At 39.3% G+C, this 13,769-nt stretch overlaps 1 protein-coding gene across 1 annotated transcript in view; it reads right to left on the bottom strand.

The window, feature by feature from the left end:
* Positions 1–41: 41 nt before the first annotated feature.
* Positions 42–13,769, bottom strand: part of smpd3 (sphingomyelin phosphodiesterase 3) — a 40,478-nt gene continuing 26,750 nt past the window's right edge. The window contains exons 4-7 of the mRNA XM_022228375.2: positions 11,758–11,898; positions 5,042–5,195; positions 4,417–4,588; positions 42–3,666 (exon numbers count right to left, since the gene is read on the bottom strand). Coding sequence (XP_022084067.2) covers positions 3,490–3,666; positions 4,417–4,588; positions 5,042–5,195; positions 11,758–11,898 — 644 coding nt within the window. The 3' untranslated portion in view covers positions 42–3,489. The remainder of the gene's footprint in view (positions 3,667–4,416; positions 4,589–5,041; positions 5,196–11,757; positions 11,899–13,769) is intronic.

The raw sequence follows: 13,769 nt of genomic DNA, 5'->3' as shown, positions 1-13,769 counted from the left end.
AACAATGACATTACACAAGGACACAAGAACCAGCAACTCAATTTGATGACACTTCAGAAAATGATATATATTTTTTTTCTCAACAAATTGCACTATTAATGAATACTATTGTGTCAGACAGACTTGCGTATTGCACACAGTCATTGTAATATAGTTTTATACTGAATATTGTCACATGTACAGATAAATAGGATAAAAATATATCCAAACTTCAGATATCTTTGGATTATATTTTGAACATGAAATCAAATTCCAGCAATCAGAATGTATCAAAATAATGTAAAAAAATCTTCTGGTTCAGATTAACCAACAAACAAAATGTACACAAACAGTATGTTGAAGTAGAAAGTTACTAGCAAAAGTACTTTCAAACAAGACAAAGTTGATTTCAATAAAGTACTGAAAAGTTTTGAGTAACAAATTACTGATAATTTGAAATTTACACTTCTTGTTACACTGATGTAAAGAAACAAATTCATTAAATACCAAATGATGAACAATATTTTGATCAACTTACCAGCAAATTGCACATTGTAACCAAAACATCGAACAATATAAAATGAGAATAAGCAAATTTGAGTAAAAAAATAATCCACTGATTAAACTCCACACTACCAAACGGTTTAAATAGAAAATACAAATACTTATAAAGAATTCTCACCTGAAAACTGATAGTAATAAGTTCCATTACAAACTGATACATTAGAGCATCTTTGGTTTTTATCTTTGGAATAATATTAAACCAAAGATTTAATGATAACCACACTAGATAGACACAAATATAGAAATACAATGAGTTCTCATCAAACTGCAACAAATCCCCCATTAAACTCTGGTAATTATCAAGACAAAGGTAATAAGTGATTATTCATGAAAATAGAAAAAAAAAAGGTTATTATTTGTGCCACGCATGGTTGTCTTCATTGTGCTCATCCAGCACTAGTGATGCCCGTACATTTTTTGTCATTATCAAAGCTTTGAAAGGCTTGCATACTAGAGCATACTTTGTGCCCGGTCTTTGCCCATGATAATGGATATGTAAATTATGTGGCTCAGGAAGAACTCCCTATTAACAACATCAGAACTCATCTTTGCCTTCGCAGATAATTAGTGTAATAAGCTACCTTGCTTTCTTTTTTTGCTCCAGGAAATATGAACTTTCAAACTGTCACAATCTTGAGGGACAGTTGCAGACCAATACCACTAGGTGTTTCATTATTTGGAAGGAGCCACGTAGCCAGGTGGAAATAAGGAATGGTTTTCAATTTTTATCCTCTACAAAAATACAAGCAGAAGGCAAAGTTGATGTAATTTTATTTGGGGTAGCCGAATAGAATGTTATCAGCAGCTGATACACTGAGACCTCCATCCATGACAGCAATCCCAACACAAAAGATCAAACTCTAATTACCCACCCCCCACAAAAAAATAACGATCACTCCATTTAAATTAGTACAGCATACACTACGAAGTCGCTTGGGGCCACAGCACGGGTCACACTTACCCCACACATGACCACAGTATAAGTATACAGCTTAATGCATTCTCCCAGTTGCATTATGTGAGATAAGTTTACACCCTGAAGGGTTACTGGAGCCTCACTTCTTCTGAATTTCACACTTTGATCAAGTGTTTCCATTGACTTAGTTAAATGTCACAAGTAGATCTAGGTCACATTACTTTTCTATCATTTTCTGATTATGGATCAATCCACCTTTTTTGGGGGGGGCAAATGACAAAATATAAAAATCAATTTGGGATACTTTTCAAGTTCATGTTTTTCCAATGAACTTTCCATTATTGCAGTGACAGTGTCAAAAAAGAGACTAATTAATTATTCACCATTTACAGTATCAATGCAAAGCCAGAGAAGTGTCCATTTATTTCATGTTTCTCTGGATCATAGCCAGTTTCCTTTTTTTATACCAATCCATTAGAACAATGTGTGACTTTGACTCATCAGAGTGAATTTTATTTTTCTTCCATCCCCTGACACTGCCTCCTTACCAAAATGTTGCAATCCGAAAATGTCCCTTCTGACAGATTTACCGCATGGTGGGATCTTTTTGCATAGGCTTATGTAAGTTTTTGCACAAAGCGCAACTGAACACTACAAAACATGGTATTAAATAGATCTCCAACCTTTGTGATTTTTCAGCAAGTTATTCAAAATTGTAAATTTAGTCCATTTCCAGAATTTTATCTGCAGCACTATCTTTGGTTAGGTTGGAAAAGTGAGTGATTTTCCAGAGAAAAATTCTCCCCGGATTTTCCCTGGCAAATAGTGCTGCCTATAACTCCATGCTGAAAGTTTGCCGACTATATGTGTTGCTTATGAAATTGGAGGTGCTATTTAGTAGTCATTAATCTAGCAGCTAGAGGAATCATGAACAAAGTAAAATAAGAATTGCAAAGTCACTAAAACTATGTAGAGAAAGCAATAGCAACGGGGGTTCTCACAGCTACCGTATAATCCTAATACAGCCGAATCAGGACCCCCCCTGGTACTGCAGCAATGCCTGGTGAGAGACAGAACCAGAAGGTTCCCAATAAGGAAAAAGCAACCATGGTTGTGTAATTCATATTGATCCACCCATACTGCTCACTCAGCAGGATGTTGAAGGGAAAAAATTCAGGAAAGTGCTTATCGAAATGGAAGCGCTGCATGCATAGCCTTCACATGGTGAAATACAGTTGGTTGTTAGCAACCATAAATGGATACCAATTAAAAACCATTGTGAGCTAATGAGTTGCATAGCAAGGCTCTTCTCAGTGGGGGGGGCAGCAGTGCCAATAGGGGTGCAGATGCCCTCCTTGGCTATGCCACTGAGTTTGTATAATATGGCTCTTTCGAGAAGCTACTAAAGTAACATATACATGTACATGTATCAACACACAACACACTACAGATGGTGTGGCGATGCTCCGAATTGAGCTCTATAGTTTAAATATGTTTTGCTCAGTCGGACTCATATGTAACATATATCTTGTCTGTCACCTTCCCCCCATGTACAGGGGCAGCTATCCAAGGCATCAGACAGCATCTCGACCCTTATAACTTGATCAGTCCTCGACCTATATGTACATGTACACTACAGATGGTGTGGCGATGCTCCCCCCCCCTCCCCCCCGATATTCAAAGGGTGGGGCGAGGGAGGTAAGAGTCCCCACAGGGGAGGGGGTAACAACCCCCTTGCCTCCCTCCATCCATGCCATTGGAGCCAATGCTTAAAAATATTAAAATAAAAAGGACCCCTCTCACAAGCAGGCACATACCATATTCATAGATGTCTTGGGCTTAATTTCTATTCATCCTGAACAAGTTTTTTTCCTAGGAAATATTCAAAATACCAGTAACTACATGTGATACTTCTAATAGCCACACACTATACACCATTTAGTTTCCATTGAAAGTGAAACAAAAGGTCTGGAGTGGATGACAATGACCAACAAGGATTCCTCTCGCAATGGCCGGCCTTACACCAATTATCAAACGGTAGTTTCATACATTATCTTGCAGGAATGGGAACCATCGCTGTCTGGAGTGACAGCCTGGGGCCATTCCTGCATAGCTGCTGGGCCAATAGCTGAAGAAAATGTCATGCTGAGTGGAATGTGATCAGTTAATGTGGCCAGCTGACTGACAAAGCTGTACTCCTCACAGATCTATGGATAGAAAAGAACGAACAGCTCCGAATTAAACTCTATAGTTAAAATATGTTTTGCTCAGTCGGATTCGTATGTAACATATATCTTGTCTGTCACCTTCCCCCCATGTACAGGGGCAGGTATCCAAGGCATCAGACAGCATCGCGACCCTTATAACTTGATCAGTCTTCAACCTACATGTACATGTACACTGTGCCTTATCTATGTACATGAAAGAGGACGCGCAAACATTGGCCTGGCTATCGCATCGAGAGAAAAAGAAAAAAAATGGAAAAATCGGCTCTTTTAATTACGAAAGGAAGAAAAAAGATGAAATCTGGTCCGTCAAAAGGGGAAAAATAAATTCCACATTTTCAACAACAAAGAGGAAATCTGCTTAAAAGGGGAAATTTCACAGCCCTGTTAACTGAGACTCCACACTGCAGCCTCGCCTGAAACCTCACACCTCAGCAAAGACACCATGCCCTATACCTGCTGCATACATCATATAAGTACGGTTACTCTATAAGGATGTAGTCTGTCAGGCCAACTCTGACAATTTAACCGAGACTCCACATCTGATAGCCTAACTTTGAATCTCATTACAACAGTAATTCCGAATCCCTCACATTTTTCCTTTGGTTGACTGTCATTTGACAGCTCCCTCATAGTAACGACTACATTAGATTCCCATCACACAGCCACTTCTCAATAAAGCCACACATTTCAATGCCCAGGGAATCACCATGCATATAGGGGGTGACCCACCTGTTGCATATGTGTCCTGTGATTGCTGTACAGGATGTAGTCCACCCTGCGTCTGCCAGCTCCCTCATAGTGACTGCTGTCTGAGGCTCCCCAACGGAAAGCCTCACCTCCAGCCTCAAAGGCCTCAGAATCCTCAAGATAATTACTCCTCCTCTGAGGATCTTCCAGAGCACTGCAAATCCAAAGCACATGACAGCACCAGAAAGGTATATCATTGAAAAGGTTAAGCCAAATAAAAAGAAATCAGCTGATTGCTCGGGTTTTTCCAAAATGAGGAGGATGATGGTCTTTTTACTTTAGTTTTTTTCCAAGATGGCCGCTAATATTAGAATTAAATTCAAAATGGATAGAAACTTTTCGGTTCAAAATGAATGCCAGCTTTTTATGAGCTATCCTACTAGTAAGCATATGTGGAGTCAAAATGTTCAGGTCGACAATGTTCCCCGAATTTCATTAAAGTAACTTGTTAATATGGATTAAAAACAAGATTTTTTTAAGTGAGAGAAAAAAAGTTAAATGACAAAAAGATGCTGATTCAAAAAGGATACAGGTTGAGGATGAACGATTGATTTCTTTTTTTATTTGGCCTTACTCTGAGGACATACATGTACTTCTGGATATCTACCTTTGTAAACCCTCAGGTGTGCAGATTTCTTCATCTTGAAGACGTTTCTTCCTGAGTACAGTGCCAACAGTCCAGGCTCGGTCTAGTCCTGGCCTCTGTCTGCAAGGGTCATGGTATATGAGGAACACAGGATGGCTCCAATCTGGCATATCACCTGAAATACGTGTATAAAATCTGGATCACAGTCTGAGAGCAATGAAGCTGGGGAACATGACTGATCAATTGAGAATATTTAACACACCTTAGAACATCAATGGATTATTAAGCATTTATGTCATTCTGTATTACTCAAATTTTTGAACACATTTGGGATATCAACGTAAAATACATAAATCCCTAGTGCGAATCCATACATTGTCAACGGCACATACATACACAGGTATTTCCTCCATCCGGTGATCAAGTCCATTGAGTTTCCAGATTTGAAATATTACAAGGAAGATTTATCAATGCAGAGCTAAGAAGAATTTTACAAGTAGCCAATTTACAAGTTCCCAGGTTTTTTGGGACATATGGTTTCTGACTACAGTACTGCCTTCTGAAGAGCTGACTAGCACCCCCTGAAGATGAGAAAGATTGAACTGCCAACAGAGGGTTGAATAGCACAGTTGGTAGAGCACCAGTAAGGTGTTCCAGAGGTCACAAGTTCCAATCCTGCTCCAGTCACTTAATTTCTCTCTTCATCTTTACAATTACTAAGTTAAGTTCTTCCATTTAAAAACCTACTATCTCTGCACTTGTGGTAAGCTCATCAATTACCGAACTAATCTGTCTGCTTCATTGTTTCTCAAAAAAGTGCCTGAATTTAAGTCAGCATACTGTTTGTTTATTCAGAAATGCCAGTGAAATCAGAAAACCTCATCTCAGCCAAATATTAAATCAAATTTACTTATTAAAACTCAAGACACTCAAACTTCTAATATTTTATTTAATTTTTTTTAGTCAAACACTTTTCACACTTGCTTTATCTGTTTTAAATATTCAATTTGCAGGGTATACATGTACAAATGACAATTTCTTGATGCTTTCTCAATTTCAATCACAAATGTTTACTTGTCAACCAACAGAACAGAAAAAATTAAACACTAAAAAAACAGGAAAAAAACATAAGAAATTAAGAATATGAGATGAAAGATTAGAAGAAAACCTCAAAATTGGCCCCCTTTCATCAGCTATTGATTGCCATTTTTTTAAAAGCTCATGAGTACTGTACACACTCTGGCCCTGGAAATTTTATCCTGAGAAAAAAGGGTTTTGCCTGCCCCTCCCTCCCCTTGGAAAATCTTGGCTATGCCAATGGTGTTTCCTATAATGTCATTTCTTTATAAAACCACTTTTTTGAATCGCCATTCATTATTAACTGTCAAAACTTGACACCTTCTCGTGAAAGTCACCGAAGCTGGGATGCCACACTAGATCTATCAGGTTAATCCACAAAACTACACACACGGTACACTTTGGTCAGTGCAGGAAATCACACAAGGAGCGTGCCCTAGGCAAACAAGACTTCAATGTTGTTACCGACATTTTGTCAAATGAATCATCCAGCAAAAACTGCTCAATATTAGCATTTCGCTGGGGAAAGCTGACACGGCCCAGCACACGATGTCCTGTCAGTTAGAAATAAACCGTCAATATCCTGAGGGAAGGAGCGGTAAATTACAGCCATTAAAGAAAACAAATCAATATGAAGATTTCTGCAAGTGTAGTGTCCACAGCAAATGACCAAGTTTCTACATCTCTGTGGGCTACTTCCCTTTAGACCATTTCATGGTAATTAATCAGCTGATATTGCAGAGATAAATTCAATCTGCTCATACACAAAAGCACACATGCATCACATACATGTACCCTTCAGGATCAAATCTGCATGTACCCTTTACTTATGTCTTGTCATTTAATGCCTGCTAAAGTACAATGATCTTGACTGGTCTGACACACTTGGATTATTTCCGGTGTGCAACCATCCGGTCCTTGCACGTGTAAACGTCTAAATTCATTATGCGATGCATGAGGAGTGGGCAACCTGGTACAAACTGCCTATGGTGGAACTCTCTCTCTTTCATGCATCAGATATCAGTGGAATTGCTCCAAATTTCTCGTCAACTGATTTGAAAATGGCAAACAATTTTCCCTGGAGAGACTGAAAGGGTTGTAAGATATTTTTTTTGAAATGGATCTCTTGTGCAAAGGTATGAAAACTATTTGACTTTTTTTTGAGGGGGGGGTTAAATGTATTGAAAAGTGTACTTTTGAAGTATTTAAAACTGTTCCAGACATCTGGCAATTTCCATCACCGAAAAAACAAAAAGGCCCCAAAATGCCTTAAAATAGAAAACCAAACATTGGAAAAAGGATAACACAAGCATACATTTGGAAGGATTAATTGTAGCTTTTAAAAATATGTTGCATGTAGACCCATTGAGTGCCTCATATACAGTCAACATGCACCACTTGATCACTGACCTCACTCCAGCATGCATCTATTTTTCAGAATAAAGAGGATTTTTTTCCCTACAGTTTTTGCCCTCCAAAAACACATCTTTGACCTAGTCTACAGACAGTCTAGAAACAGTCCTCCTCAGCAGCAGCACCCTGCACTGTGCAACAAACAACACAGAATTAAAATTTACTGGAGTGCCCGCTGCCAATTAACTCCATTTCATTTCCATCACCCAGGCAAGTTTTGTCAGCAGCAGGAAGTATGATGCTGATGTATTCATGTCCTGAAGACAAGAACATTAATGTCATAATGGCATGGCTGGCGACAGCCTAATACACGAGACATAATCCAAGAAATAGACCAGTAGTTGTATGCCGATCCAACAATTTTTTTTTTCACCCATGTCAAAATGCATCTGGTCACTGCCTCATACTGTCTTTTTGCAAAAAGCATCGATGATTTCATCTCTAAATTTCCAAGAAATGGTTGACTATTTTCATGTATTAGGACAATCAATTATACCAGGAATAATGTTCATCAAGTTGGTCAAAGGGCTACTGCAACTCAATTCACCTTATTTTCCACTTGTGTTTCACTATTTCAAAGGGTACAGTGTTTTACTGCCCTTTTGTTTTATGCTAATGAGTATTTCCATATTCACAAGCAAAACTGTAATGTCATCCCAGGAAGAAAGCAGTGTTTCATTGGTTGTACACAAAAATCAGATTGCAGATTTTGTTGGACTAAATTTTCTCTTCTTTGCCGATTCATTGTTTGTCTGTGCACAGCATTAAGCAAGCATCAATTGCTTTCTCAGAAATATTCAATAATTATTTATATTCTGGATTCACAATTTGACAATAAAAGCCCATGCAATGAACAACGTCTTCCGTGAATGCCATCGCAGCCACAGCACCCTCGGTTATCCTGGAACACGTGGATAATTTTAAGTGTGAAAGTGCACTTTTCAATGCGATTAACAAAACAGGAACGCAAAACAGTTTCATATAATGAAGAAGAGTACAAAGTTGCAGAAAAACTGTGTCTAAAAACAATTCATTGCAGCTATACTTTAATTATGCGGCTTAAAATATCCAGAGGTCCTCATAATGGCAGAATTTACATTACGTTTGACTGATGGACAGTAACATCTTCTTTCAGCAAAACATCTTCAATCAGTTGGCTTGTACAAGAGGACAGAACCACAATAAAGCTGACGGCCGTTCGTAATCCTTGATCTCTATAATGTAGTCCTTGCTCACTGAGACTTCAATTGCAAACGTGACTCCATGCAGCCTGGAACACACCTTTCAGACAGCGACGGCTCATTCAGAACTCAATTAGGTGTAGGGCGAGCCAGTGGTTTGATTAAACACTTGACAGGAAATTCAATTAATACCAAGAGCATTCCCAAATAACAAGGGTTGTCTGTGTGTAATGTTGTTCTAATGACAGCAGGTGAATACAGTGCTAAGACATGTAAACATATAGCGTCATGTTGTGTCCCTTTTAAAACACTCAAGGTGTCCTGAGTCTTGTGTCACATCTTCAGATCCTACATGCCACATTATCCTATATACTGTAGGCTGCAGGCAACCTTCAGTGGCATTTCGGGTGATTTCCCACTACCAGGATATCCACTTCACGGAATCTTCTACAATTACTAACACTTTGGTTTATGGTATGAATATAAATGCACTTGAAATAGATGCAAGTGCATCTGTTTGCTCCATACCATTGGCATAATGTGGGCATGTACAGTTAACTACTGTTGCCTGTGGTGTAGGGGTTCATGGGTTTTTGTGTACAAAACTTAGGGACCCTGGTGGCCAACACTGCAGGCAACAGTTGTCTTGTTACACATGTACCTGTACCATCGTCATAGATTAAACTGGAACAGTCTTATATATGCATATGTTACTGCACGATAAATCAAAACACTTTGACAAATTGAAACACTTGAACAGCAAATTTAATATTAGATTGCAAGAAAGGCATTGATTGCCGTGTTGAGTTATTTTTTGTTTTTTTCGTTTTTTTAGGGGGGGAGGATCTCTAGGATTTATAATGACATGAGCATTTTATGTAAACAATAGCAATTAGAGCAGAAGTGATCACAGCATACTTGTGCTCCATGCATGGGCATAGCTAGGTGCAAAAACTGAAGTCTAATCGTCCTATGGTCAGAGCATCAAGTGAAAAGAATTTTCACATGCAAACACACGCGATGCCTCAATGTCCCTTGCACAGCACATCTCCTACAATAATTAACATGTAGTACCACCGCTGATATCCATCCTCATTCCCAAGATTACACAATTACAATGCAGTTGACATGATAAATCAACGGCGGGCAAGATCTCTGTTATCCATCATTTGTTTGTAGCCCAGCAACATCGCCAATGAACGTAATGCGTAAGTAATACATGTACATGCGTGCTACATGTAGTAGCAAGTCACATGGTGATCAATACGCGACCAATAAAATTCACTATCTATAGCCGTGGCATAACCAATAAATTTGGTGACCAGAACTGGAAGCCTACCGTAGATGCAGTGTACACATCCTACGTGTGTGGAACACCTCTTAGACCGTAAGGTGTTGCTACTAATTGTCAAAATGCATGCCTGCAGTTTTAGAATGCATGAAACACAAGTTTCATCACAGTAAATATGCATTTAGAACACCTGCTACAACACCTGGTGTTTTTATTCTGGCATTTTGTTCCAGCAGCATTTTCAACAGCTAGAGTACAAAACATGCGTGTATATACATGAATGTTACTTGCGCGTCAATCTCTTTGAAATTCATCATTGGACAGTATGCATGTCTGGAATGTTCTGTCCGGTGGCACCACATCGGCTATCATGGCAAGCTCGTTCCATGCACTGATCAAAATTATCACCACTAGTACTGGTTCTCATGGTATCTGCAATCATATGACAGAGATGGGAACCATCCATCAGAGATTCATCGAGCGCACAGCAGTGACAAAAAAAGAAAGGGGGGGAGGGGACTGACAGTAAGTGAAATGTGACTGGCCTACACCTCAGTGATAGAAAGCTAGCACCCACAGTAGATGCCGTGAATGCCAATAAGACTTCCTCGCCCAAATACATAACTGTGTACATAAAGGATGTGTGGCATCAACTTCACATAGCTGCTTTGGCAAACACAGAAAATTTGTCAAGAACACAACACACAGCGGCATACATACATACATATACGCTTACGAAAACAGGTTGGCAACTAAAGTTTTGTAATAGGGGCAAGTTCGACTGCTAGTCAACTAGATTCTAACCATGTGCATGCACGATACACTCATCCTCAAACAACCCTGCATAGTTGAACTGTTTGGTAAGATCTCGACATCACATTTTGCCGTTAGCTGCAACTCTCATGACGTTCATGGTCAATAACGTCTCATACCATTATTTTCATGTGAATGGTTCCCTCTGTACTGATAAATTTAACAGGCTTTTGATAACCAGTGGAGTGACTAATAACCCTGGGGCCTAGCTCGAAACGGTTGACGAGATGGTCCAAACCATCAATTGTTTAGGTGACTTATGGCCATGTACGGTTTACAATGGTTGTCGCTTAAACTTTAATACCTTAGGGTCAATTATATTAATTTGGCTTTGCTTTGGGGAAGTTAATACTTATGTACAGTGTATTTACATCATACACTATGATCTCAGTGTGGTCCAAGAGTTGCAAAAAATATCACCAGCCTGTTTTATTAGTTTACTGTTTTTACTTTTTGCTGGAATCGACAGGCTGGTTTGAATACAGATCCAAATATCAGACTGCTTGCGGTGACCTGCTAATGCATTGGATTTGATCCAGCCGCCTGATCCTGACAAACTCAGTGGAGTAAGCAGGAAGTCGTGGGTTCGAATCCTACCAGAGCAAGCCTGCAAATTTGTGTGCAACATCCTCAGACCACACAAAAAACACCATGAATCAGTGCAACACTCGGTGTAAAATGGCCCTAGAGATTAATACTTTGCACTGGTTAATCTCTAGTTATTTGTACTCAGCACAAAAATTTGCTGAGCCATTATGTCAATCTGCTAAGCAGCTCTATGAAACTGGGCCCTAATGCTACAACTGTAAACGAAAAGCCCCAAGTCTAACCAGGGCTCAGAAATTGCACTTAATATTTTTTACAGTTTAATACGGCTTTTACACTTTACAAAATCTTCATATTCTCAACGTGGCTTGCATTATTATAATGACTAGCAAGCCTCAACAAATCATGTTCCTTACCTGGCGACATGTTGTCAAAATTGAAGTTGCCACAAAGAAGGTCGAATGCTACCAACTCCAAGCACTCAGTGTGGGTGTTACTATGGAAACTGCTCAACCAGTTCAGAACACAATCCAGCTGGCCCGAGCGGATATTGGTTTCTGGGAGGCCCAAATACAAAGAGGAAGGGGAAAAACGTTCCCGGTTATCGTTCAGGCAACACGAACAAGTTGCAATGAACAGCAAATATGCGGTAGTAAATTCTGTCCGTCAGAACTGGTCATGAGGTATCAGAAAAAAGAGGGAAGTGGGCATATGACATAGGATTACACATCGATCCTGATGGCTCTTACAATGAAGGAGAATGCATTCATCTGCAAATATGTACACTGTAGGTGGAAACAGGGAACTTGGGGCAGTTGGTTAGTTCTGGTCAGGGAAATGACTGACGCAACACATTAGCCAAACATAAAAAGGATATATTCCTTGAAGTCAAAATCACTCAATTTTGTGACAAAATCCAGGTGAAGTCACAGTCACCGAATATTCCTTAAGACTCTGAGAAAACATCCCTTACTAATGAAAAAAAAAAAGTACTGTCTACTCGAGAGCTTGGTTATATACTCACATTTAATAACTGCACGGTAGCCAGTATGGCTGTTATAATTGAGTTACAGGGGTAACTGTCACCGTTGGGTTTGCTGTATCAATATGGAACTTGGTTCAGGTAATTTCATTTTGGTTATAGTCAGAGTTGCAGGGGCTATCAGGAGCAAGGTTATTTGCTCTGAGTTTGCATTAGTGCAGGACGGGAACAGCAATGAGATTAAGCCTAACTTGTGAGTCGTGACTATGATTTGTCCGTTTTTGTAGAAGCAGCGTGATATCGGGAAGGCTGGGCTATCGGCAAAGCAGAATTTCAGCCATGAATGTAACCAGAAAGATCAACAGGATTAAATTATATCAATGGGATTGTTTGAAATGGTGTACTGCATTTCCATCCATAAAAACATCTAACGCATGTGAAACGGCACTTAAATGGTAAGATTCATACACCTACTATGTGTATTTTAGACCCAAAGTACATGTATCAACGTGCCTATAGCCAGCCTGAGCACACAAGAAGAGGAAACTTGTCGGACCCTGCCACATGTAAGCCCAACAATGAACCTGCGTTATAAATTACACCCAAACAGGGTTCAGTGATAAAAATGTAACCATAATGTATCCCAGGATCTTCATTTGCATGTAAATACCATGTGTATGTTTGTGAATTTACACTGCGCCTCATTAGCACAGTGACTGATTAGGCTTCAGTATTATTACAAGGAGGGGAATCAAATGTACCGTATTAGTCCTTTCCATATCAGCCATCACAAATCCCACATTAATCACTGCTCTATTAAGCTCTTCTTCTATTTCAACACACAATTTTGTCCTCTCTACTAATAAAAGCAGTAATTTGCAATAACATGTTGCTACGGCAACCAGCCTGATGAGAGGCATATGAAAAAAATTCATTTTCCATTTTGTGCATTACCCTTGGCAATTATCTGTGGGGTACATGTACTTCTATTTTTTGTGTGCAGTGGTGTAGGGGTAGGCATACAGTAGAAGATGGTATTACCAAAACTTTCTGTCAACATCCAGCTCACAACTCAGAAAGCATAACTGATGAGCAGTAAACTGTGCAGTATCAGGTTCACTCTTACATATCATTCAAATTCATTTTTTTTGGCCCACAAGAAACAGGTGGCCAGCATTACTTTTCTTCAGTGATCCAATCCCGATTTCAGGAGGACTAGGCCTATAACAGTTCTCTGACCTCACCTGAACGGGTACAAAAAATGGGATCCACTATTTTATGAACCAGTGATCAACTTTATCAATACGTACAGATAATTCAGTCCCACAAAAAACAGCTGGCCGATCACTGGCAAATCCCATCATTACTGACATTTTCCTGTTTGTTACATTTCATCAGAGCTCTCATGGCACCTACTCCATATTCACACTAGTATTATGATGTCAG

Source organism: Acanthaster planci, linkage group LG06 (genome assembly GCF_054643075.1).
Source record: "Acanthaster planci isolate LZ-2023a linkage group LG06, COTS_SCS, whole genome shotgun sequence".
Taxonomy (NCBI): domain Eukaryota; kingdom Metazoa; phylum Echinodermata; class Asteroidea; order Valvatida; family Acanthasteridae; genus Acanthaster; species Acanthaster planci.
The sequence above is the reverse complement of the archived record's forward strand: the minus strand, read 5'-3'. Positions and strand labels throughout refer to the sequence as shown.